A 27,661-nucleotide genomic window follows, 5' to 3' on the forward strand; every position below is an offset into this window, starting at 1 on the left:
ACAACAACCACAAGACAGATTTCATCAACCAAGGTATCAGTGTAATCAGTATAACAGCGCCGACCTGACACTGTCTGTAGGTTAAGGTGCACAATCCTGCTGTCAGGTTCACTTTAATATGGTAAAGAGAATGTGGTCATTCAAAACTATAACTTGTCCTGCAAAAAACAAGCCCTGTTCGATTGAAAACTAAAAATTGGCATTGCTGTTGGAGGAAGAAGAGTGAAAAACAAAAGCACAAAAAAAAATCTTGGTCATTAAAAGGTGGATTAACTTTAGCATACCTTGACTGTGGTTCTGTGAAGGTTCAAAGTCTGACTCGGAGCTGGAGTCTGAACTTGAGCTGCTGTTTGAAGGACTTGATGGAACAGACTAGAAACATCACAAAGAGAAAAGATTCAGGGAAGGCATGGAGTAACAGCCAAGCCATAAGCAAATGAGATCATCAAACTAAAATATCAGAACTGCTTCAAGAGTAAAGTAAGTAGAAATCACGTCTGGAATCACGTGCCATGGTTTCTGATTTTATGAGGATGCTACTCATTGGTGCCCATTACACCGTAGCTTTCCTTAAAGGTAACTTCACACTAAACGATATCGCTAGCAATCCGTGACGTTGCAGCGTCCTCGCTAGCGATATCGTTTAGTTTGACACGCAGCAGCGATCAGAATCCTGCTGTGATGTCGTTGGTCGGGGCTAGAAGGCCAGAACTTTCTTTGGTCGCTGGCTCTCCCGCTGACATCGCTGAATCGGCGTGTGTGACACCGATTCAGCGATGTCTTCGCTGGTAACCAGGGTAAACATCGGGTTACTAAGCGCAGGGCCGCGCTTAGTAACCCGATGTTTACCCTGGGTACCATCCTAAAAGTAAAAAAAACAAACGCTTCATACTTACCTTCCGCTGTCTGTCCCCGGCGCTGTGCTTTCCTGCACTCACTGTGAGCACAGCGGCCGGAAAGCAGAGAGGTGACGTCATCGCTCTGCTTTCCGGCCGCTGGGCTCACAGCCAGTACAGAGAAGCACAGCGCCGGGGGACAGACAGCGGAAGGTAAGTATGAAGCGTTTGTTTTTTTTACTTTTAGGATGGTAACCAGGGTAAAAATCGGGTTACTAAGCGCGCCCCTGCGCTTAGTAACCCGATGTTTACCCTGGTTACCGGCATCGTTGGTCGCTGGAGAGCGGTCTGTGTGACAGCTCTCCAGCGACCAAACATCGACGCTGCAGCGATCCGGATCGTTGTCTGGATCGCTGCAGCGTCGTTTAGTGTGAAGGTACCTTAAGTTAGAACTTTAATTGCAGCGTAGCAGATGAACATTTCTACATCAATTGTGTGTAAACGTTTGTGGTAGGTGTGGCAAAAATTGAGCAAATCAAGAATTCTTTCAGAAATAGAAGTCTGTGTGGGATTGCATGTAGAGACAGAAGGATTTGCGCAAGACTACACCCACAGAAGATCTGTGGTTACTTCTCCGAGATGTTTGGAGCAACCTTCATGACGAATTCCTGCAAAAACCATATCTAGAAGAATTGAAGGCAAAGGGCAGTCATGAGTACAATTCTAATTTTGAAAGAATTCTTCATTTTGCAGCATTGTACGAGCTTATTAGACACAGCCATAAGTAGGCCTCAGATTTTAGAAGTAACACATTAATAAAAAATCCTCAAAAGCTCAGTGCTTGATGCATTTTAATAGGCAAGTGAAAAGACGATGAAATATAGCAAACTCCGAGAGTACTTAGGTTTCCCTATCAGATATGGTTTAACACAAAGTCACCAAAGCTCTTGATCTGTCATCATTTAAGGTATCCACTCCTGGGGACTCTTCTAATTGCTGGCTAACATGGCACAAAGGCATTTTTATCCTGACTGCATATGAAAGTCTTTTCCTTATTGCTGCTAACGAATAGTATCTGTAACAAAGGCACTGCAAGCAAAACCACACATGAAATGACGGTATGAGGAGCTGCTGTGTATTTCCAGCCTCCTACATACAGCTCAGCATGTGGACTTAAGTGCAAGCGCTTATGAATCATAGCACATAGAGTTGTGACACAGACCTTACTCAATAGTTTTATTTTAAATTGTATGCATCAATAAAAAGGGACAGAGGGTCTGATTAAAATGTTCTGTATTTTTGTTTTTCTCCACAGCATTGCAGATATGCAAATTTCCTCTTCTACCATAGGGATGTGAAGAGAGATTCTTATCTGGGGCGTTTACTTTATCCCCTGTATGACTCTGCCCAATCATAAGAAGAAGCTGTGTTGTAATGACATTACAGTGCTAGCAGGGGAGCTGCACTGTAATGTCATTACTGCACAGCAAAAGGAGGAAAGCTGGGCTTTAATGTCATTACAGGGCCTGGAGAGCTGTAGTGTCATCATCTCACCACAAAAGGGGGAGATCTGTTCTGTTATGTCACTGATAAGCAAATATAAACAATGCACAGAATGCAGCACCATCAGACACCTGCGCCCAAACAGGGAATTATAGAAAGTGTTCAGTGCAACAACATACGTAGCCCATATAAACAACAATTTGCTCAACAAAGAACTAATATTATGTGCACACGTCAGGATTGCATCAGGATTTTGTCAGGATTTTTCATCAGTATTTGTAGCCAAAACCAGGAGTGGAACAATTAGAGGAAAAGTATAATAGAAACATATGCACCACTTCTGCATTTATCACCCACTCCTGGTTTTGGCTACAAATACTGATGAAAAATCCTGACAAAATCCTGATGCAATCCTGACGTGTGCACATACCCTTAAAGTTTTTGGGTTTATTACATAATTAATAAAATTATAACTATAACAAAAGGGATAATTGGGTGGTGAAAACTACCAGTAGTGGAACCAAAGGTCTGGGCAATTAAATACAGAAAAATGCCATATATCCACCCCAAACATCTAATTTATATATAACCAAAGTAGAATAGAACCTGTGTTATCAACTAGAGTCGAGCGCATTCAGCATATATGTATAGAGAGGATGGAGGGGTAGAGAGGAAGTAGACAGTGTAAAGTATTACATCAGACCTGCGGTGCTACGGCCCCTACATGTGTTTTGGCTAGCGTGCCTTCTTCCCCCCCGGAAGAAACGAGTGTAGGGGCCTTGGCACCGCAGGTCTGCGGTAATACTTCACACTGTCTACTTCCTCTCTACCCCTCCATCCTCTCTATACATATCCTGCATGTGCTCGACTCTAGTTGATAACACAGGTTCTACTTTGGTTATATATAAACTAGCTATTGAACCCGTTCTACGCCCGGGTGGCGAGCATTTATATTGGTATATGGTCTCCCTCCTGGTATGTGCTGCTCCATCCTGCGTCCCCATCCTGTCATGTGCTGCTCCCATCCTGCGTCCCCATCCTGTCATGTGCTGCTCCCATCCAGCGCCCCCATTCTGACATGTGCTGCTCCCATCCTGCGCCCCCATTCTGACATGTGCTGCACCCATCCTGCGCCTCCATTCTGACATGTGCTACACCCATCCTGCGCCTCCATTCTGACATGTGCTACACCCATCCTGCGCCTCCATTCTGACATGTGCTACACCCATCCTGCGCCTCTATTCTGACATGTGCTGCACCCATCCTGCGCCTCCATTCTGTCATTTGCTGCTCCCATCCTGTCATGTGCTGCTCCCATCCTGCGCCCCCGTTCTGTCATGTGCTGCTTCCATCCTGCACCCCCGATCTGTCATGTGCTGCTCCCATCCTGCGCCCCCGTTCGTTCATGTGCTGCTTCCATCCTGCACCCCCGTTCTGTCATGTGCTGCTCCCATCCTGCACCCGTTCTGTCATGTGCTGCTGCCATCCTGCGCCCCCGTTCTGTCATGTGCTGCTGCCATCCTGCACCCCCGTTCTGTCATGTGCTGCTAACATCCTGCACCCCCGTTCTGTCATGTGCTGCCCTATTCTATCATGTGCTGCTCCCATCCTGCGCCACGTTCTGTCATGTGCTGCTCCCATCCTGCGCCACCGTTCTGTAATTTGCTGCTCCCATCCATATGCCCCATACGCTGCTCCATAAAGGTTTATGGCCCCCATAAGATGCTCCATAGTATATGCCCCGTACACTGCTCCATAAAGGTTTATGGCCCCCATAAGATGCTCCATAGTATATGCCCCGTACACTGCTCCATTATGGTTGATGGCCCCCATAAGATGCTCCATAGTATATGCCCCGTACACTGCTCCATAAAGGTTTATGGTCCCCATAAGATGCTCCATAGTATATGCCCCCGTACACTGCTCCATTATGGTTGATGGCCCCATAAGATGCTCCATAGTATATGCCCCGTACACTGCTCCATTATGGTTGATGACCCCCATAAGATGCTCCATAGTATATGCCCCCGTACACTGCTCCATTATGGTTGATGGCCCCCATAAGATGCTCCATATTATATGCCCCCGTACACTGCTCCATTATGGTTTATGGACCCCATAAGATGCTCCATAGTATATGCCCCGTACACTGCTCCATAAAGGTTTATGGCCCCCATAAGATGCCCCATAGTATATGCCCCGTACACTGCTCCATTATGGTTGATGGCCCCCATAAGATGCTCCATAGTATATGCCCCGTACACTGCCCCATAAAGGTTTATGGCCCCCATAAGATGCTCCATAGTATATGCCCCCGTACACTGCTCCATTATGGTTGATGGCCCCCATAAGATGCTCCATAGTATATGCCCCCGTACACTGCTCCATTATGGTTGTTGGCCCCCATAAGATGCTCCATATTATATGCCCCCGTACACTGCTCCATTATGGTTTATGGCCCCCATAAGATGCTCCATTGTATATGCCCCGTATGCTGCTGCGCTATATAAAAAAAAAATACCATACTCACCTATCGTCGCTGGGGGCCGAGTGCTGTGGGGCCTGAGCAGGTGGGGACACCGGCGCGCTGTGGGGGTCAGGTGCCGGTATCGCCGCTAGCTCAGGCCCCCGACACTTGTTATATTCACCTGGCCGTGATCCAGCGCTGCACGCCGCTCCATGTTCCGGCTCCTCTGGCTGTGACTGTTCAGTCAGAGGGCAGCGCGCTTCAAGCGCGTCATCGCGCCCTCTGAACTGTGAACGTCACAGGCAGAGGACCCGGAACACGGAGCCGCACGCAGCGCTGGAACAGGGGACAGGTGAATATAATACTTACCCTCCTGGCGCGTCCACGGTCCCTGCCTCTCCGGTGGAGATCGCGGTGTGCATTCAGTGTTTACGCATACCGCGATCTCCTGGGAGCGTCACTCTGTGGGGTCCATACTGCGCCGGCGCTTGCGCAGTCTATAAAGGCTTCAGACAGAGTGACGCTCCCAGCGTTATATATAGATTAGATGTTTGGGGTGGATTGATATATGGCATTTTTCTGTATTTAATTGCCCAGACCTGTGGTTCCACTACTGGTAGTTTTCACCACCCGATTATCCCTTTTGTAATAGTTATGTTTTTTATTAATGATGTAATAGAGCAAAAAACTTTTTAAATATTACTCTGTTCTTTGTAGTGCAAATGTGTTCTTTATATGGGCTAAGTCTGTTATGTCATTACAGCTCCACGAGAGGAGATGAGCTGAGCTGTAATTTCATTACAGCGCCAGGAGAGCTGCACTGTAACGTCATTACTGCGCTAAAAGAGGAGGAGAGCTGCACTGTAATGTCATTACTGCACCGGTAGAAGAGAGCTGCACTGTAATATCATTACTGCGATGGTAGAGGAGGAGAGCTGCACTGTAATGTCATTACTGCGCCGGAAGAGGAGGAGAGCTGCACTGTAATATCATTACTGCGATGGTAGAGGAGGAGAGCTGCACTGTAATGTCATTACTGCACCGGTAGAGGAGGAGAGCTGCACTGTAATATCATTACTGCGCTGGTAGAGGAGGAGAGCTGCACTGTAATGTCATTACTGCACCGGTAGAGGAGGGCTGCACTGTAATGTCATTACTGCACCGGTAGAAGAGAGCTGCACTGTAATATCATTACTGCAATGGTAGAGGAGGAGAGCTGCACTGTAATGTCATTACTGCACCGGTAGAGGAGGAGAGCTGCACTAACGTCAATACTGCGGCGGGAGAGGAGGAGAGCTGCACTGTAATGTCATTACTGGGCCGGTAGAAGAGAGCTGCACTGTAATATCATTACTGCGCTGGTAGAGGAGGAGAGCTGCACTGTAATGTCATTACTGCGCTGGTAGAGGAGGAGAGCTGCACTGTAATGTCATTACTGCGCTGGTAGAGGAGGAGAGCTGCACTGTAATGTCATTACTTCACCGGTAGAAGAGAGCTGCACTGTAATATCATTACTGCACCGGTAGAAGAGAGCTGCACTGTAATATCATTACTGCGCTGGTAGAGGAGGAGAGCTGCACTGTAATGTCATTACTGCACCGGTAGAAGAGAGCTGCACTGTAATATCATTACTGCGCTGGTAGAGGAGGAGAGCTGCACTGTAATGTCATTACTGCACCAGTAGAGGAGGAGAGCTGCACTGTAATGTCATTACTGCACCAGTAGAGGAGGAGGGCTGCACTGCAATGTCATTACTGCACCGGTAGAGGAGGAGAGCTGCACTGTAATGTCATTACTGCGCCGGTAGAGGAGAGCTGCACTGTAATGTCATTACTGCACCGGTAGAGGAGGAGAGCTGCACTGTAATATCATTACTGCGCTGGTAGAGGAGGAGAGCTGCACTGTAATGTCATTACTGCACCGGTAGAGGAGGAGAGCTGCACTGCAATGTCATTACTGCACCGGTAGAGGAGGAGAGCTGTACTGCAATGTCATTACTGCACCGGTAGAGGAGGAGAGCTGCACTGTAATGTCATTACTGCGCCGGTAGAGGAGGAGAGCTGCACTGTAATGTCATTACTGCACCGCAATGTCATTACTGCACCGGTAGAGGAGGAGAGCTGCACTGTAATGTCATTACTGCGGCGGGAGAGGAGGAGAGCTGCACTGTAATGTCATTACTGCGCTGGTAGAGGAGGAGAGCTGCACTGTAATATCATTACTGCGCTGGTAGAGGAGGAGAGCTGCACTGTAATGTCATTACTGCACCGATAGAGGAGGAGAGCTGCACTGCAATGTCATTACTGCACCGGTAGAGGAGGAGAGCTGCACTGCAATGTCATTACTGCACCGGTAGAGGAGGAGAGCTGCACTGTAATGTCATTACTGCGCCGGTAGAGGAGGAGAGCTGCACTGTAATGTCATTACTGCACCGCAATGTCATTACTGCACCGGTAGAGGAGGAGAGCTGCACTGTAATGTCATTACTGCGCCGGTAGAGGAGGAGGGCTGCACTGTAATGTCATTACTGCACCGGTAGAGGAGGAGAGCTGCACTGTAATGTCATTACTGCACCGGTAGAGGAGGAGAGCTGCACTGTAATATCATTACTGCGCTGGTAGAGGAGGAGAGCTGCACTGTAATGTCATTACTGCACCGGTAGAGGAGGAGAGCTGCACTCTAATGTCATTACTGCGCAGGTAGAAGAGAGCTGCACTGTAATATCATTACTGCGCTGGTAGAGGAGGAGAGCTGCACTGTAATGTCATTACTGCGTCGGGAGAGGAGGAGGGCTGCACTGTAATGTCATTACCGCACCGGTAGAGGAGGAGAGCTGCACTGTAATATCATTACTGCGCTGGTAGAGGAGGAGAGCTGCACTGTAATGTCATTACTGCACCGGTAGAGGAGGAGAGCTGCACTGTAATGTCATTACTGCACCGGTAGAGGAGGAGAGCTGCACTGTAATATCATTACTGCGCTGGTAGAGGAGGAGAGCTGCACTGTAATGTCATTACTGCGCCGGTAGAGGAGGAGGGCTGCACTGTAATGTCATTACTGCACCGGTAGAGGAGGAGAGCTGCACTGTAATGTCATTACTGCGCCGGTAGAGGAGGAGGGCTGCACTGTAATGTCATTACTGCACCGGTAGAGGAGGAGAGCTGCACTGTAATGTCATTACTGCGCTGGTAGAGGAGGAGAGCTGCACTGTAATGTCATTACTGCACCGGTAGAGGAGGAGAGCTGCACTCTAATGTCATTACTGCGCAGGTAGAAGAGAGCTGCACTGTAATATCATTACTGCGCTGATAGAGGAGGAGAGCTGCACTGTAATGTCATTACTGCACCGGTAGAGGAGGAGCGCTGCACTGTAATGTCATTACTGCACCGGTAGAGGAGGAGAGCTGCACTGTAATGTCATTACTGCACCGCAATGTCATTACTGCGCTGGTAGAGGAGGAGAGCTGCACTGTAATGTCATTACTGCACCGGTAGAGGAGGAGAGCTGCACTCTAATGTCATTACTGCGCAGGTAGAAGAGAGCTGCACTGTAATATCATTACCGCACCGGTAGAGGAGGAGAGCTGCACTGTTATGTCATTACTGCGCCGGTAGAGGAGGAGGGCTGCACTGTAATGTCATTACTGCACCGGTAGAGGAGGAGAGCTGCACTGTAATGTCATTACTGCAGCGGTAGAGGAGGAGGGCTGCACTGTAATGTCATTACTGCACCGGTAGAGGAGGAGAGCTGCACTGTAATGTCATTACTGCAGCGGTAGAGGAGGAGAGCTGCACTGTAATGTCATTACTGCACCGGTAGAGGAGGAGAGCTGCACTGTAATGTCATTACTGCACCGGTAGAGGAGGAGAGCTGCACTGCAATGTCATTACTGCGCTGGTAGAGGAGGAGAGCTGCACTGTAATGTCATTACCGCACCGGTAGAGGAGGAGAGCTGCACTGTAATGTCATTACTGCAGCGGTAGAGGAGGAGGGCTGCACTGTAATGTCATTACTGCACCGGTAGAGGAGGAGAGCTGCACTGTAATGTCATTACTGCAGCGGTAGAGGAGGAGGGCTGCACTGTAATGTCATTACTGCACCGGTAGAGGAGGAGAGCTGCACTGTAATGTCATTACTGCAGCGGTAGAGGAGGAGGGCTGCACTGTAATGTCATTACTGCACCGGTAGAGGAGGAGAGCTGCACTGTAATGTCATTACTGCGCTGGTAGAGGAGGAGAGCTGCACTGTAATGTCATTACTGCAGCGGTAGAGGAGGAGGGCTGCACTGTAATGTCATTACTGCACCGGTAGAGGAGGAGAGCTGCACTGTAATGTCATTACTGCAGCGGTAGAGGAGGAGATTTGCACTGTAATGTCATTACTGCACCGCAATGTCATTACTGCACCGGTAGAGGAGGAGAGCTGCACTGTAATGTCATTACTGCACCGGTAGAGGAGGAGAGCTGCACTGTAATGTCATTACTGCACCGGTAGAGGAGGAGAGCTGCACTGCAATGTCATTACTGCGCTGGTAGAGGAGGAGAGCTGCACTGTAATGTCATTACCGCACCGGTAGAGGAGGAGAGCTGCACTGTAATGTCATTACTGCAGCGGTAGAGGAGGAGGGCTGCACTGTAATGTCATTACTGCACCGGTAGAGGAGGAGAGCTGCACTGTAATGTCATTACTGCAGCGGTAGAGGAGGAGGGCTGCACTGTAATGTCATTACTGCACCGGTAGAGGAGGAGAGCTGCACTGTAATGTCATTACTGCAGCGGTAGAGGAGGAGGGCTGCACTGTAATGTCATTACTGCACCGGTAGAGGAGGAGAGCTGCACTGCAATGTCATTACTGCACCGCTAGAGGAGGAGAGCTGCACTGCAATGTCATTACTGCACCGGTAGAGGAGGAGAGCTGCACTGTAATGTCATTACTGTGCTGGTAGAGGAGGAGAGCTGCACTGTAATGTCATTACTGCGCCGGTAGAGGAGGAGAGCTGCACTCTAATGTCATTACTGCGCAGGTAGAGGACGAGAGCTGCACTGTAATGTCATTAGTGCACCGGTAGAGGAGGAGAGCTGCACTGTAATGTCATTACTGCGCCGGTAGAGGAGGAGAGCTGCACTGTAATGTCATTACTGCGCCGGTAGAGGAGGAGAGCTGCACTGCAATGTCATTACTGCACCGGTAGAGGAGGAGAGCTGCACTGTAATGTCATTACTGCGCCGGTAGAGGAGGAGAGCTGCACTGTAATGTCATTACTGCACCGCAATGTCATTACTGCACCGGTAGAGGAGGAGAGCTGCACTGTAATGTCATTACTGCGCCGGTAGAGGAGGAGAGCTGCACTGTAATATCATTACTGCGCTGGTAGAGGAGGAGAGCTGCACTGTAATGTCATTACTGCACCGGTAGAGGAGGAGAGCTGCACTGTAATGTCATTACTGCACCGGTAGAGGAGGAGGGCTGCACTGTAATGTCATTACTGCACCGGTAGAGGAGGAGAGCTGCACTGTAATGTCATTACTGCGCCGGTAGAGGAGGAGAGCTGCACTGTAATGTCATTACTGCACCGGTAGAGGAGGAGAGCTGCACTCTAATGTCATTACTGCGCAGGTAGAAGAGAGCTGCACTGTAATATCATTACTGCGCTGGTAGAGGAGGAGAGCTGCACTGTAATGTCATTACAGCGTCGGGAGAGGAGGAGGGCTGCACTGTAATGTCATTACCGCACTGGTAGAGGAGGAGAGCTGCACTGTTATGTCATTACTGCACCGGTAGAGGAGGAGAGCTGCACTGTAATGTCATTACTGCAGCGGTAGAGGAGGAGGGCTGCACTGTAATGTCATTACTGCACCGGTAGAGGAGGAGAGCTGCACTGTAATGTCATTACTGCAGCGGTAGAGGAGGAGGGCTGCACTGTAATGTCATTACTGCACCGGTAGAGGAGGAGAGCTGCACTGTAATGTCATTACTGCGCAGGTAGAAGAGAGCTGCACTGTAATATCATTACTGCGCTGGTAGAGGAGGAGAGCTGCACTGTAATGTCATTACTGCATCGGGAGAGGAGGAGGGCTGCACTGTAATGTCATTACCGCACCGGTAGAGGAGGAGAGCTGCACTGTAATGTCATTATTGCGGCGGAGGAGGAGGAGAGCTGCACTAACGTCAATACTGCGGCTTGAGAGGAGAGCTGCACTGTAATGTCATTACTGCGCCGGTAGAGGAGGAGAGCTGCACTGTAATGTAATTACTGCGCCGATAGAGGAGGAGAGCTGCACTGTAATGTCATTACTGCGCCGGAAGAGGAGGAGAGCTGCACTGTAATGTCATTACTGCGGCGGGAGAGGAGGAGAGCTGCACTGTAATGTAATTAGTGCGCCGGTAGAGGAGGAGAGCTGCACTGTAATGTTATTACTGCACCGGTAGAGAAGGAGAGCTGCACTGTAATGTCATTACTGCGCTGGTAGAGGAGGAGAGCTGCACTGTAATGTCATTACTGCACCGGTAGAGATGGAGAGTTGCACTGTAATGTCATTACTGCGCTGGTTGAGGAGGAGAGCTGCACTGTAATGTCATTACTGCACCGGTAGAGAAGGAGAGCTGCACTGTAATGTCATTACTGCGCCGGAAGAGGAGGAGAGCTGCACTGTAATGTCATTACTGCGCCGAAAGAGGAGGAGAGCTGCACTGTAATGTCATTACTGCGCCGGTAGAGGAGGAGAGCTGCACTGTAATGTCATTACTGCGCCGGTAGAGAAGGAGAGCTGCACTGTAATGTCATTACTGCGCCGGAAGAGGAGGAAAGCTGCACTGTAATATCATTACTGCGCCGGTAGAGAAGGAGAGCTGCACTGTAATGTCATTACTGCGCCGGAAGAGGAGGAAAGCTGCACTGTAATATCATTACTGCACCGGTAGAGGAGGAGAGCTGCACTGTAATGTCATTACTGCACCGGTAGAAGAGAGCTGCACTGTAATGTCATTACTGCGGCGGGAGAGGAGGAGAGCTGCACTGTAATGTCATTACTGCACCATGAGGGAAGAGCTGCACCAGTGAGCACTTATAAAGGATCGTGCAAACAGGTTTGTCATATACCTAGGACAGGTCCAGAGCAATGTATCAGTGCATTACGGTACTCCCCACCCATTATATCTGGAATACATCCTGAGCATTGAATGTAAGGAGATTACAGCGCAGCTCTCCTCCTCCCCCAGCACTGTACAGACTGATTAAACACATCAGTCTCACCAGATCACACTGAAAAAGCCTGATCAGACCTTTTCTGTGGGCTTTTGCTTTGTTTTCACCTATATGACGCTGTCTTCTTATGATTTGGTCATACAGGGAAAAATAGCAAATGCTTGCAGAGAAGAATCTTTGTTAATGCCCCCTTTGTTGAAAGGGAATTTTTTTATATCAAGTTCAAAACGCCATCACTGCAATGCGGGGGAGGGACATTACTTCAACAATGAATTTTTGTCTGCAGAAAAATTTCTAATGGAAAAATATCTCATGTGACATCACCCTCAACAAAAAAAAGACATGAACATAATAACCTCTGATTTTGATGATCTCTCGTCTTCAGAATGGGAATCGTCATCTTCCACTGGCTTCTTTACATCTGTATCTGGTTTGCTCCTATCAGCTTTGTTTCCTGGTTTCTCCTTCACCATTTTCTTTTCTGTGTAGGGCAAGTTGGTGGTGACGGAATTACTAGGATTAGGGGGACCCCGAGGAGAAGTTCCAGAAATTGTATGTCCTTTGGAGTTGCCCTTTTTCGGCTTCTTGCTACTGGATTTTGGAGAGTCTATGTTTGGTGGTCTTTTGCTTGAAGGCTTAGGCTCAGGTGGACCACCTTTCGGAGACATGTTTTCCACCTTGGGCTCTTTCAATGCTAATTTTTGTTCCTTAAAGGCTACTTTGACAGGTCCTTTCTCTTCCTTAGCAGGTTTGTTCTCAGCTGGCTTTCTGGAGGAAGAGGATTCTTTTACTTGTTTGCTGGTATCACTTTCTTTACCTTTGCTTTCTGAATCTTTCCTTATCCGCTCCTTGTGCTCTTTTGTAACTTTGTGGGGTTTGGATGTTTTGCTACTTTCTTTATTGCCGTCCTACAAAACAGGAGGAAAAAAATTTATGTTGCAGGATAAATTAGGTTTTTGCTGTCTTTTTTTCTTTCTATACTCTGTACATAGCGAAATCTAACCTTTGATCCATACGATGATGATTTGGCCTTCTTTGGGTCTGAAAATGCGGAGAGGGGGATTGTTGGTAACATTGGATAGTCAGGGCTTGGTCTCGATAAAGTCTCTGCTCCCTCTGGCATGACCATTACCTGAAAATAAAACTCCTGTGTATCAAATTACAAAGCTTCTCAGTTTCAAGTTTCAATGAAAAACCAGGAATATTCTTCTTTAGACTAAGCTTGTAGAAATATTAAAGGGTTTGTCCAGACTTGTGAATCCTAACATTGTGTGCACTGCGCACCAGGAAAGATTCTCCGGTGCTGAGCATGTGACCGCAAGTATGTGATTTGCACACATTCAGTCACATGCCGACTAGCTGGGCACAGCCTCACCCAATGCAAGTGTATTGAACAAGGTCAGATACAGTCCAGTTGGAATGTGGCCGGAAGCAGGAATGTGGGGTCGGTGTCCCTTTTGGTGAAGATGGTATAAAATGGACCGATTTCAAATCCTAAAATATATAATAAATTTGGTGCAGTAGTTCAGAGGGGGATGTGCTGAATATTTTTTCATAAGAATTTGGGAAAGTTATGAAATGTCCTATAAATGTCTGTTCTGATCCTGATCTCAGGATCTCAGCTCTTAGTTGAGATGAATCTGTGCTGCACTTTATATACAGGCTCAGTAGTGACCAGTGATGTGGGGTTGGAGGTGAGATGAATCTGTGCTGCCCTTTATGTACAGGCTCAGTAGTGACCAGTGCTGTGGGGTTGGAGGTGAGATGAATCTGTGCTGCTCTTTATATACAGGCTCAGTAGTGACCAGTGCTGTGGGGTTGGAGGTGAGATGAATCTGTGCTGCCCTTTATGTACAGGCTCAGTAGTGACCAGTGCTGTGGGGTTGGAGGTGAGATGAATCTGTGCTGCCCTTTATGTACAGGCTCAGTAGGGACCAGTGCTGTGGGGTTGGAGGTGAGATGAATCTGTGCTGCACTTTATGTACAGGCTCAGTAGTGACCAGTGTTGAGGGGTCGGAGGTGAGATGAATCTGTGCTGCACTTTATGTACATGCTCAGTAGTGACCAGTGCTGTGGGGTCAGAGGTGAGATGAATCTGTACTGCACTTTATGTACAGGCTCAGTAGTGACCAGTGTTGAGGGGTTGGAGGTGAGATGAATTTGTGCTGCACTTTATGTACATGCTCAGTAGTGACCAGTGTTGAGGGGTTGGAGGTGAGATGAATCTGTGCTTCTCTTTATGTACAGGCTCAGTAGTGACCAGTGTTGAGGGGTTGGAGGTGAGATGAATCTGTGCTGCACTTTATGTACATGCTCAGTAGTGACCAGTGCTGTGGGGTCAGAGGTGAGATGAATCTGTGCTGCTCTTTATGTACAGGCTCAGTAGTGACCAGTGCTGTGGGGTCGGAGGTGAGATAAATCTGTGCTGCACTTTATGTACATGCTCAGTAGTGACCAGTGCTGTGGGGTCGGAGGTGAGATAAATCTGTGCTGCACTTTATGTACAGGCTCAGTAGTGACCAGTGATGTGGGGTCAGAGGTGAGATGAATCTGTGCTGCACTTTATGTACAGGCTCAGTAGTGACCAGTGCTGTGGGGACGGAGGTGAGATGAATCTGTGCTGCACTTTATGTGCAGGCTCAGTAGTGACCAGTGCTGTGGGATCGAAGGTGAGATGAATCTGTGCTGCTCTTTATGTACAGGCTCAGTAGTGACCAGTGCTGTGGGGTCGGAGGTGAGATGAATCTGTGCTGCCCTTTATGTACATGCTCAGTAGTGACCAGTGATGTGGGGTCAGAGGTGAGATGAATCTGTGCTGCTCTTTATGTACAGGCTCAGTAGTGACCAGTGCTGTGGGGTCGGAGGTGAGATGAATCTGTGCTGCACTTTATGTACATGCTCAGTAGTGACCAGTGCTGTGGAGTCAGAGGTGAGATGAATCTGTGCTGCTCTTTATGTACAGGCTCAGTAGTGACCAGTGCTGTGGGGTCGGAGGTGAGATGAATCTGTGCTGCCCTTTATGTACATGCTCAGTAGTGACCAGTGCTGTGGGGTCAGAGGTGAGATGAATCTGTGCTGCCCTTTATGTACACGCTCAGTAGTGACCAGTGATGTGGGGTCAGAGGTGAGATGAATCTGTGCTGCCCTTTATGTACAGGCTCAGTAGTGACCAGTGCTGTGGGGTCAGAGGTGAGATGAATCTGTGCTGCACTTTATGTACATGCTCAGTAGTGACCAGTGCTGTGGGGTCAGAGTCAAGAAAGTTGAGGAGTCAGAAGTCAGGGAAATTGAGGAGTCGGGAGGTTTGACTTACCGACTCCACAGCCCTGGCCAGAAGTATGCAAATTACAAACGTGCGCTCACATGACCGCCTGCTTCCAATGCCGGAGAATACTCACTACATGCAGTGCTTGCGATGTGAAGATTCAAAAGTCTGCAGTCACACAGAGCTTAAGTCTGGACAACCCCTATAACTTTCCTTAAAAATCAGGTATACTAAAGTCTATAATAGGTTTTTATTACATCTTATATCGGACATTTATGTTGCATTCAGAATTCAATATACAGCAATTATATCTGACATGTAGTGCTTTGCACAACACAGTGGGCTATATGGTAATAGACAACAATGACATAAGTATTGAAGCGGTGTTAATACTACGACTGTGCCCTCTTCACATGTCTATTCTCTCCCAATACAGCACAGAGGTACACCTGTTACCAGGTCCTAGTGCAGTCCACAGGTACTCACCCCTCCAGCTTTCAGCAATTTCCGGAGGAACTCCTTGGTAGGATTATTGAAAGTCAATTTCTCACAGCGTAAATGGTTAACTGGTGGATTTCCCTCCAGATTCAGAAACAAATCATATGTAAAACACACTTTCTTCGGTTCTTCCTGGAGAACAAGAAACAACAAAAAAACTGTCAGTATCCTAGACTGAAATTCCAATGAGAATGTAAAGGTACATGGTCACATTATACCTTGTTCTTGAAGTACACTTCAATAGGTAAAATGAAGCCAGCATATCCAGATTCTTCAACTTTATATGGTGGTTCCTTGCATGCTACCAAAGCAAAAACAGAACAGGGCATCCCAGCATTAAAATACAACTGCAGTAACAAGGGCAAAACTGGACTACCACATATTTAACTGCTATAAAATGTCACTCGGATGACAGTCAGATGTCGCACATATAACGCATTCCCCAAGTATTTGTTTCCAGTCTTTTCTTAAACGGAACCTGACACTTCCAAAAACACCTGCAGATATGTTGGTAATCTGCAGGTAAATAGTGTGTATATCATTTGTAGCTGGCATCCTGAAACAGGGTTTACAGGGAGAAAATGAAGATACATTCTCCCTGCAGCCGCTTGCTTACAGTTACTAAGGTGGAAGCAGGAAGCGGTTAGTTACTCCTCAGCACACAGTGAGTGCACCTGTAATTACACCCTGGCACACTGACTGACATCCTGTCACACACACACTGCGGAGCTGGTGGCCAATCAATGTGCTAGGGACTAGTAATGAGCGAGTATACTCGTTGCTGGGGTTTTCCCAAGCACGCTCAGGTTGTCTCCGAGTATTTGTAACTGATCGGAGATTTAGTTTTCGTTGCCTCAGCTGCATGATTTACAGCTGATAGACAGCTTGAATACATGTGGGGATTCCCTAGCAACCAGGCAACCCCCACATGTGCTCAGGCTGGCTAGCAGCCGTAAATCATGCAGCTGTGTCAACAAAAACTCAATCTCCGAGCAGTTACAAATACTCGGGAGACCACCCGAGCGTGCTCTGGAAAACCCGAGCAACGAGTACACTCGCTCATCGCTACTAGGGACTGATTACAGTCACTGTTGGAAAGTGTTTTGGAACTATACAGTTTGTTTATGTCATCATAGGATATCTGCTTATAAAAACAGGAAAGGAATTTTAAGTTCTAGGACTAGGTCCAATAAAATCTCCAGAGGAATAGCATACAGAAAGCCAATCAAAAACATACAGGTAAAGCTAGCATGCATACAGTGCTCTCCGCTGAGCACTACATCGTGGTTTCTTTTGCAACCCCCGAAAGCAGGATTCTGATCTTGGAAACGGTTTGCGGTCTGTCCTGTCAATATTCATCGGTTTCAGGCATGCACAAAAACAAGGTCTGCCACATTTTTGTGCACATCAAAAAAGACTAATACTGCAGGAAGGAGGCACACAGTGTCAACAGTGACTTCTTCCACGTCATAATAGTGAATGGCTCCATCAGAGCTCTGACAGAGTTCCTGTTGGAATACTGTTTATCAGGGATTCTGACGGAAACCCTGTCACGTACTCAACGGAAAGCACCGCGAGGAGCCAAGTAACTTTCTGGAGAACATTTATGTTAAGGCATCTGTAAAATAAAAATGGTCACTCACCCCGCTTAGGTCTAGGGAAGCTGTCATGCAGCCTAAATACAACCTTATCTACAAAATGCTGTATGTCACACTGCTCAGGGCCTCGGACAAACACCATCCAGTCATGGGTAAATCCTTCAGAAGTGGGCTTCTTCCTCAACTGAGCACGGTGTCCCAGCTCCAGCTTCACCTGAACAGTGCACTGTGGAAAGATGAGCACAGAATTACAAGCAGATCTAGGATCCAGATACAGAAGCCCATCAAGAAGAAACCTGTTATCGAGGCTTCCACCTGAGGGTCCGCAATGGATATGATATCACCATAATGATCTTCTTATATAGGTCCACTCCCACAAGAAGCACAGGCAGGATGGGAAATCTGCTGATTTACTGTACCAGTGTTGTGTAAGAGATTTGTAGCAATATTATACAGAGGATACAGAGAACATCCAGAGCGTAAAACGATCAGAACTCTTCCGATGAAATCTGAATCACGTCACTTTATACAGCGAAGGATACAGATTTCACCCTTTATACTGCTCAGCTTAACAGAACCATTGGCGCCAATTGGCGCCAATTTTCACCAAAATTTCCCCCACAGTAGCAAGTCTGAAGTATTGCCTGGACCAGTGCCAATCAAGAGGGGTTCAGACTTTGCACAGTGCTCCCTATGATGCTGTGGCAGCTCCGCTACACAATCCAACTGTAGGTTACAGAAGTTAGAGGAGTTTGAGAAGAAAGTCTGCAGTCATTCTTTGTGACAATGTAAGGAGAGGTACACTATCATGATTTCTCCGTCCGCACAAGTGGGCGATCACGCGCTGACTGTAGTCTTAGCTGATTCTCTCAGTAAGGCCGGAGTCACACTAGAATGAGAGCATCAGATGCAATGTGCTAATGACCCTCGGCTCCTGCTCTTGGGAGCCGAGTGTCATACTATTGTGCTCGATCCTCAACATGACAGGATTGGAGCACAGCTGCGGAAGAAACGGAGAAAGTAATTTCTCCATCTCCTCTGCTGCTGCACTTGGGTGATATCGGAATGAAGTGCAATGTGTCACTCACACCCATAGACTTGTATAGGGACAAGTGAGCCAAGTCTCGCTGCCAATCGCAGCATGCCGAATCAGCATGAGAAAATAATCAGAGATGTGATCTGACCCATAGAATAACACTGGTCTGAGTGCTACGTGATGTTTTATCGCATAGCACTCGGCCGTGTTATACGGTAGTGTGAGTCCGGCCTAATATTTAAAGAAGTGGCTGAGACTCTAGTTGGCACATGAAAACAAATATGCAAGTCGCATACATGCCATCATTTGACCGCCTGCTTGCATAGGGAATTATGACAGTGAGTGCGTTCTACACTGTCACAATTCAGCGGTCTGTGGTTACACAGGGTGACTGCAGATTTTTCTTCTCAGCCCCAGAAACCCATTTACCGTATTTTTCAGACTACAAGACACACTTTTTACCTCGAAAAATGTGGAGGAAAGTGGGGTTTGCATCTTATAGTCCGGATGTACATGCTCTTGTTGTGGTGGGGAGGTGGGGGAGCGGAAGCGGCGGAGCAGGCTGCTAACCCCTGTGCCCGCTGCTAAAGAGAAATGAATATTCACTGTATTCCACGCCCATGGACGTGGAGGGCAGTGAACATTCATTTCTCTTTAATAGCGTATACGCTGTTAGCCGCAGAAGCTGGCTTCCAGGAAATTAATATTCACTTCTCTTCATTCCCATAGGCATGAAATGTAGGATATTCATTCCCTTAAGTAGTGGACACACATGAACGCCTGGCAGCTACAGGAAGCCGGCGGCTGCGGCTAACACTGTGCTTGCTATTAAAGAGCGTGGAGAGCAGTGAGTATTCCGGAAGCTGTCCTCAGCTTGTAAGCAGCACATGACATCACTGCCGTACGCTGCTTACAAGCATAAATCAGCTGATGGCACCGGAAGACGTTGCGAGGGAGTGCAGGAAGGTAAGTGTAATTGTTTTTTTTTTATGTTTTCCTGATGAGACCATGTATACCAGGATGGGGATTGGGCCATGAATACCAGGACAGAGATGGGGGCCCTGCATTCCAGGATAGGGATGAGAGGACATGCATACCAGGATAAGGATGAGGGGGCCATGCATACCAGGCTAGGGATAAAGGGGACATGCCTACCAGGCTAGGGATAAGGGGGGCATGCCTACCAGGCTAGGGATAAGGGGGACATGCCTACCAGGCTAGGGATAAGGGGGACATGCCTACCAGGCTAGGGATAAGGGGGACATGCCTACCAGGCTAGGGAGAAGAGGGACATGCTTACCAGGCTAGGAATAAGGGGGACATGCTTACCAGGCTAGGAATAAGGGGGACATGCTTACCAGGCTAGGAATAAGGGGGACATGCTTAACAGGCTGGGAATAAGGGGGAAATGCCTACCAGGCTAGGGATGAGGGTGACATGCCTACCAGGCTAGGGATTAGGGGGACCGCATACCAGGATAGGGATGAGGGGGCCACGCATACCAGGATAGGGATGAGGGGGCCATGCATTCCAGGATAGGGAGGGGGCCACGCATACCAGGATAGGGATGAGGGGGCCACTAATACCAGGATAACGATGAGGGGGACATGCCTACTAGGCTAGGGATGAGGGGGCCATGCATACCAGTATAGGGATGTGGGGGCCATATATACCAGGATAGGGATGAGGGGGCCATACATACCAGGATAGGGATGACGGGGCCATGCATACCAGGATAGGGATTAGGGGGCCATGCATACCAGGATAGGGATGACGGGGGCCATGCATACCAGGATAGGGATGAGGGGGCCATGTATACCAGGATAGGGATTAGGGGGCCATGCATACCAGGATAGGGATGAGGGGGCCATGTATACCAGGATAGGGTTGACGGGGCCATGAATACCAGGACAGGGAATATTAGTACAGAATTGAACACATTTTTTGTTTCATTTTTTTCTTCTAATTTCCTCCTCTAAAACCTAGGTGGTCTTATGATCCGGCGTGTTTTATAGTCTGAAAAATATGGTAAGTAAGCGAGCTAGGCTAATTTGACACCAAATTAATAAGCAACATTCATAGTTGGCATATCTTATTGAGTCAGTAAGGAACTCTGACATTAGTCCCTATACTCATCCAACAAAAGTAATACATTGCTACTATGTTATTAATCTTCATGCGGTATCATTGCTTGCCATTAGCCAAATGTAACACATCCATGTTTCACGGTCCTAGAACAGACAGAGATGCACAGACTGGCTGTGGTTATCCTAAACAGGATTCAAAAGCCTCATAGGCATATATAAGGCTGTTGAGGTTGGGCCTTAGGCCAGTCCGTACTTAAGCAGCTTCAAACATTTGTGTTTTCAGTTTCAAGGTCCACAAGTCTATTATGCATGGCTGCCCAATGCGCTCTGCTCCGCTGGTGTCTTTCCCATTCTCTTCCATTCATTTGGTCTTGATCCCTTCACTAGAGAATATCCCGTACTCTCCTGACATGTACGTAGAGCTCTGAATCCTCAGCTGTCACACTGTGTGTCCAATTTTCACATGTCCAATTCTTTCTCCTTCAGTCACAGAACTGTTACATTCAATGTGTTCAATTATGTTTGTTGCCTGTCAGTTTCTCTTTTTGCATATTTATTCCCGTTTTGATCTTTTTGCTCACTAGCCAATTACCCTATTTTGGATAACAGCTTAAGTCCTGTCTCCTGCTATTTTCTCATTAGCTACAGCCTGTCTCATTGTCTTAGTCTAATTATTGCCGCATGCCCATCCTCCCTCAGTGATATTTTCTTCAGTTTTAGACCAGTTTCACGTGTCAGATTTTTTTCGTGCTTTTCAGTGTGCTGGATTCATTCACACGAGTCTCTCACATCAATACCCGGCACTGACGCCGGCACTCAGGACCGGAGCATGCGGCTGTATGTATTTCTATGGAGCTGAACGCTCCAGTCCGAGTGCCGGCAGTCTGTCCTAGCTCACTGTTCTGACACTGGTCTGCCCTAGCTCAGTGTTCTCACGCCGGTCTGCCCTAGCATGTATTTCTATGCAGCCGCACACTCCAGTTCCGAGTGCCGGGTATTGATGTAAGAGACTCGCGTAAGTTTCTCACATCACACTTGCAAGTGTGACCCCGGCCTTAGTCTGTGTGCCAGTTTTTACTGTTCATGTGTTTCCCAGAATTCCTTATGTAAAAAACTATTGCAGCTCAGTGTCCTGCTGCTTGTCAGTCCCAGCTCAGTGTCCTACTGCTTGTCTGCTCCAGCTCAGTGTCCTGTTGCTTGTCTGCTCCAGCTCAGTGTCCTGCTGCTTGTCTGCTCCAGCTCAGTGTCCTGCTGCTTGTCCTGTTCTAGCTCAGCATCTTGCTGTTTATTGTTTTAGCTCAGTGTTCTGCCCTAGCTCAGTGCGCTGACGCCGGTCTTCCCTAGCTCAGGGCACTGACGCCTGTCTGCCCTAGCTCAGGGCACTGACGCCTGTCTGCCCTAGCTCAGGGCACTGACGCCTGTCTGCCCTAGCTCAGGGCGCGGACGCCGGTCTGCCCTAGCTCAGGGGGCTCACACACTGGTCTGCCCTAGCTCAGGGGGCTCACGCTGGTCTGCACTAGCTCAGGGGGCTCACACTGTTCTGCCCTAGCCTCAGGGGGCTCACGCTGGTCTGCCCTAGCTCAGTGTTATCACATCGGTCTGCCCTAGCTCAGTGTGCTCACACTGGTCTGCCCTAGCTCAGTGTACTCATGCCAGTCTGCCCTAGCTCAGCGTACTCACGCTGGTCTGTCCTAGCTCACTGTGCTCACGCCAGTCTGCCCTAGCTCAGCGTTCTCATGCTGGTCTGCCCTAGCTCAGCGTGCTCACGCCGGTCTGCCCTAGCATGAGTTTCTCACATCACACTTGCAAGTGTGACCCCGGCCTTAGTCTGTGTGTCAGTTTTTACTGTTCATGTGTTACCCGGAATTCCTTATATAAAAAACTATTGTAGCTCAGTGTCCTGCTGCTTGTCTGCCCCAGCTCAGTGTCCTGATGCTTGTCTGCGCCAGCGCAGTGTCCTGCTGCTTGTCTGCTCCAGCGCAGTGTCCTGCTGCTTGTCTGCCCCAGCTCAGTATTCTGCTGCTTGTCTGTCCCAGCTCAGTGTCCTGCTGCTTGTATGTCCCAGCTCAGACTCCTGCTGCTTGTCCTGTTCTAGCTCAGCATCTTGCTGTTTATTGTTTTAGCTCAGTGTTCTGCCCTAGCTCAGTGTTCTGCCGCCGGTCTGCCCTAGCTCAGTGCGCTGACGCCGGTCTTCCCTTGCTCAGGGTGCTGACGCCGGTCTTCCCTAGCTAAGGGTACTGACGCCGGTCTGCCATAGCTCAGGGCGCTGACGCCGGTCTGCCCTAGCTCAGGGCGCTCACACCGGTATGCCCTAGCTCAGTGTTATCACGTCGGTCTGCCATAGCTCGCGACTCACGCTGGTCTGCACTAGCTCAGGGGGCTCACGCTGGTCTGCCCTAGCTCAGTGTTATCACGTCGGTCTGCCCTAGCTCAGTGTGCTCACACTGGTCTGCCTTAGCTCAGTGTGCTCACGCCGGTTTGTCCTAGCTCACTGTGCTCACGCCAGTCTGCCCTAGCTTAGTGTTCTGATGCTGGTCTGCTCTAGCTCACTGTTCTGCCCTAGCTCAGTGTTCTGATGCTGGTCTGCCCTAGCTCAGTGTTCTGACGCCGGTCTGCCCTAGCTCAGCGTTCTCATGCTGGTCTGCCCTAGCTCAGTGTTCTCACGCAGGTCTGCGCTAGCTCAGTGTTCTCATGCTGGTCTGCCCTAGCTCAATGTTCTCACGCCGGTCTGCCCTAGCATGTATTTCTATGCAGCCGCACACTCCAGTTCCGAGTGCCGGGTATTGATGTAAGAGACTCGCATAAGTTTCTCACATCACACTTGCAAGTGTGACCCCGGCCTTAGTCTGTGTGCCAGTTTTTACTGTTCATGTGTTTCCCAGAATTCCTTATGTAAAAAACTATTGCAGCTCAGTGTCCTGCTGCTTGTCAGTCCCAGCTCAGTGTCCTACTGCTTGTCTGCTCCAGCTCAGTGTCCTGTTGCTTGTCTGCTCCAGCTTAGTGTCCTGCTGCTTGTCTGCTCCAGCGCAGTGTCCTGCTGCTTGTCTGCCCCAGCTCAGTATTCTGCTGCTTGTCTGTCCCAGCTCAGTGTCCTGCTGCTTGTATGTCCCAGCTCAGACTCCTGCTGCTTGTCCTGTTCTAGCTCAGCATCTTGCTGTTTATTGTTTTAGCTCAGTGTTCTGCCCTAGCTCAGTGTTCTGCCGCCGGTCTGCCCTAGCTAAGTGCGCTGACGCCGGTCTTCCCTCGCTCAGGGTGCTGACGCCGGTCTTCCCTCGCTCAGGGTACTGACGCCGGTCTGCCGTAGCTCAGGGCGCTGACGCCGGTCTGCCCTAGCTCAGGGCGCTCACACCGGTATGCCCTAGCTCAGTGTTATCACGTCGGTCTGCCACAGCTCGGGGCTCACGCTGGTCTGCACTAGCTCAGGGGGCTCACGCTGGTCTGCCCTAGCTCAGTGTTATCACGTCGGTCTGCCCTAGCTCAGTGTGCTCACACTGGTCTGCCTTAGCTCAGCATACTCACGCCGGTTTGTCCTAGCTCACTGTGCTCACGCCAGTCTGCCCTAGCTTAGTGTTCTGATGCTGGTCTGCTCTAGCTCACTGTTCTGCCCTAGCTCAGTGTTCTGATGCTGGTCTGCCCTAGCTCAGTGTTCTGACGCCGGTCTGCCCTAGCTCAGCGTTCTCATGCTGGTCTGCCCTAGCTCAGCGTTCTCATGCTGGTCTGCCCTAGCTCAGTGTTCTCACGCAGGTCTGCCCTAGCATGTATTTCTATGCAGCCGCACGCTCCAGTCCCGAGTGTCGGGTATTGATGTAAGAGACTCGCGTGAGTTTCTCACATCACACTTGCATGTGTTACCCGGAATTCCTTATTAAAAAAAACTATTATAGCTCAGTGTCCTGCTGGTTGTCTGTCCCAGCTCAGTGTCCTGCTGCTTGTCTGCTCCAGCGCAGTGTCCTGCTGCTTGTGTGCCCCAGCGCAGTGTCCTGCTGCTTGTCTGCCCCAGCGCAGTGTCCTGCTGCTTGTCTGCCCCAGCGCAGTGTCCTGCTGCTTGTCTGCCCCAGCGCAGTGTCCTGCTGCTTGTCTGCCCCAGCGCAGTGTCCTGCTGCTTGTCTGCCCCAGCGCAGTGTCCTGCTGCTTGTCTGCCCCAGCTCAGTGTCCTGATGCTTGTCTGTGCCAGCGCAGTGTCCTGCTGCTTGTCTGCTCCAGCGCAGTGTCCTGCTGCTTGTCTGCCCCAGCTCAGTATTCTGCTGCTTGTCTGTCCCAGCTCAGTGTCCTGCTGCTTGTATGTCCCAGCTCAGACTCCTGCTGCTTGTCCTGTTCTAGCTCAGCATCTTGCTGTTTATTGTTTTAGCTCAGTGTTCTGCCCTAGCTCAGTGTTCTGCCGCCGGTCTGCCCTAGCTCAGTGCGCTGACGCCGGTCTTCCCTCGCTCAGGGTGCTGACGCCGGTCTTCCCTCGCGCAGTGTCCTGCTGCTTGTCTGCCCCAGCGCAGTGTCCTGCTGCTTGTCTGCCCCAGCGCAGTGTCCTACTGCTTGTCTGCTCCAGCTCAGTGTCCTGTTGCTTGTCTGCTCCACCTTAGTGTCCTGCTGCTTGTCTGCCCCAGCTCAGTGTCCTGATGCTTGTCTGCCCCAGCGCAGTGTCCTGCTGCTTGTCTGCCCCAGCGCAGTGTCCTGCTGCTTGTCTGTCCCAGCTCAGTGTCCTGCTGCTTGTCTGTCCCAGCTCAGTGTCCTGCTGCTTGTCTGCCCCAGCTCAGTGTCCTGCAGCTTGTCATGTTCTAGCTCAGACTCCTGCTGCTTGTCATGTTCTAGCTCAGTATCTTGCTGTTTTTTGTTTTAGCTTAGTGTTGTGCCCTAGCTCAGTGTGCTCACGCTGGTCTGCCCTAGCTCAGTGTGCTCACGCCAGTCTGCCCTAGCTCAGTGTGCTCACGCTGGTCTGCCCTAGCTCAGTGTGCTCACGCTGGTCTGCCCTAGCTCAGTGTGCTCACGCTGTTCTGCCCTAGCTCAGTGTTCTCACGCCGGTCTGCCCTAGCTCAGTGTTCTCACACTGGTCTGGTCTAGCTCAGTGATCACAGATTATTTTGTTCTAGCTCAATGTTCTGCAGACTGTTCTACCTCAGTATTGTGCAGATTGGTCTGTGCTAGCTGTGTCCTGCTGTTTGTTTGTTCTAGCTCACTGTTCTGCAGATTGTTCTGTTCTAGCCCAGTGTCGTGCAGATTGCCCTATTCTTGATCAGTGTCCTGCAGATTATTCTGTTCTAGCTCGGTGTTCTGCAACCTGCCCTAACACCAGTGTTCAGTAAATTGTTCTGTTCTAGCAGAGTTCTGCAGCCTGTCCTGCTCTAGATCAGTGTCCTGCAACCTGACTTGTTCTAGATCAGTGTTCTGCAGACCGCCCTGTTCCAGATCAGTGTTCTGCAGACCGCCTTGTTCCAGATCAGTGTTCTGCAGACCGCCCTGTTCCAGATCAGTGTTCTGCAGACCGCCCTGTTCCACATCAGTGTTCTGCAGGCCGCCCTGTTCCAGATCAGTGTTCTGCAGACCGCCCTGTTCCACATCAGTGTTCTGCAGACCGCCCTGTTCCACATCAGTGTTCTGCAGACCGCCCTGTTCCACATCAGTGTTCTGCAGACCGCCCTGTTCCAGATCTGTGTTCTGCAGACCGCCCTGTTCCAGATCTGTGTTCTGCAGACCGCCCTGTTCCAGATCTGTGTTCTGCAGACCGCCCTGATCCAATCTGTGTTCTGCAGACCGCCCTGATCCAGATCTGTGTTCTGCAGACCGCCCTGATCCAGATCTGTGTTCTGCAGACCGCCCTGATCCAGATCTGTGTTCTGCAGACCGCCCTGATCCAGATCTGTGTTCTGCAGACCGCCCTGATCCAGATCTGTGTTCTGCAGACCGCCCTGATCCAGATCTGTGTTCTGCAGACCGCCCTGATCCAGATCTGTGTTCTGCAGACCGCCCTGATCCAGATCTGTGTTCTGCAGGCTGGCCTGGTAGCATACTACTGGTAGCCTAACTGAAGGTCGTGCCACTTGTCATATCCTACCCTTATTCCTGAATGTCCCCCCTCCTGGGCTGTCTGACACAGATAATTGGCTTTATTGTCTGTGTGACCCTTGTACTGAAGTTGTCCTCAGTCCATTCTGTGTAACTCAGCATCTAGCAATGATGGGAAGCCACTACTATACTCAGGTCTGCGTACATGCAGGCTGAGCAGGCAGCAGTGGTCAGTCACTACTTCCACCTTTCAGTACCTGACTGTCCATGTCTCTACGTTCAGATCGTCTTTCTTCCTCCTAAGGTCTTCAAGGTGCTTACGGCCTCATCCTCCGCCTTATCGGCCTCTTGTTCTTGCACCTTGTTCGGCTCAACGAGAATAGAAAAGCACGGATCCAGAAATGCTCCACAAGCCCAGCTTAGGCCCAAACACCCTTCTTTCCTTAATGGAACACTCCGCCTGCAGGTCCCACAGCCAGGATACCGGAATGTACCACCTCGAATCTGACCAATCCGAAGGGTACAGCAGGCGGAGCTTCCTCTCAGGAAGGACGGTAAAGAAAGAAGGAGAATACAAAGCCACAGGATAGGCGGGGATGCTGTGATTGACATCAAGTCTCACCAATCGTCTGCTGCTCTGTCGTTTCCATAGTAACTACAGGTCTCTGCCCCACATTCCCGTGCCTCTGACTCCACCCACCTTTTTTCCTCACAGAAGAAGTGATTTCTTGCCCTGCGAGGTTATTGTTTTACTGGAGGAGTCGTATTTGGCTTGTGTCGTAAATGGGCTCATTCCTGAAGCCGGGGTTCTGCTATAAGCAGGGCGCCACACTGTGGCCATGGAAAACACTGCCCAGGAGAGCTGGCAGCGGCACATAGTACCACAGACATGTCTGGCAGAGAGAGCAGGCTGCAGAGTCTTCCTGTCATGGAGGACGGATGCACAGGAGTTCTGCCCCGGGATCCACGTCTGCACCGGATTTCATGATGTAAAAATCTGCACCGCGGATCCATTTCCGAACATGTGGATGACATTCTCCGTGCACCACTTCTTATAGATAACACACTAAATAACACCTCAGGAACCGTACCTATATAGGGAGACACCTCAGAACCGTACCTATAGAGGAAGACACCTCAGAACCGTACCTATAGAGGAAGACACCTCAGAA

At 49.5% G+C, this 27,661-nt stretch overlaps 1 protein-coding gene across 1 annotated transcript in view; it reads right to left on the reverse strand.

Moving 5' to 3' along the window:
* The window catches only part of MLLT1 (MLLT1 super elongation complex subunit), a 46,126-nt gene extending 19,131 nt beyond the window's left edge, over nt 1-26,995 (reverse strand). The window contains exons 1-7 of the mRNA XM_069741588.1: nt 26,747-26,995; nt 17,418-17,598; nt 15,993-16,075; nt 15,763-15,906; nt 13,015-13,143; nt 12,368-12,919; nt 285-372 (exon numbers count right to left, since the gene is read on the reverse strand). Coding sequence (XP_069597689.1) covers nt 285-372; nt 12,368-12,919; nt 13,015-13,143; nt 15,763-15,906; nt 15,993-16,075; nt 17,418-17,598; nt 26,747-26,758 — 1,189 coding nt within the window. The 5' untranslated portion in view covers nt 26,759-26,995. The remainder of the gene's footprint in view (nt 1-284; nt 373-12,367; nt 12,920-13,014; nt 13,144-15,762; nt 15,907-15,992; nt 16,076-17,417; nt 17,599-26,746) is intronic.
* Between the last annotated feature and the right edge of the window lie 666 nt (nt 26,996-27,661).

This window comes from Ranitomeya imitator, chromosome 1, assembly GCF_032444005.1.
Source record: "Ranitomeya imitator isolate aRanImi1 chromosome 1, aRanImi1.pri, whole genome shotgun sequence".
Taxonomy (NCBI): domain Eukaryota; kingdom Metazoa; phylum Chordata; class Amphibia; order Anura; family Dendrobatidae; genus Ranitomeya; species Ranitomeya imitator.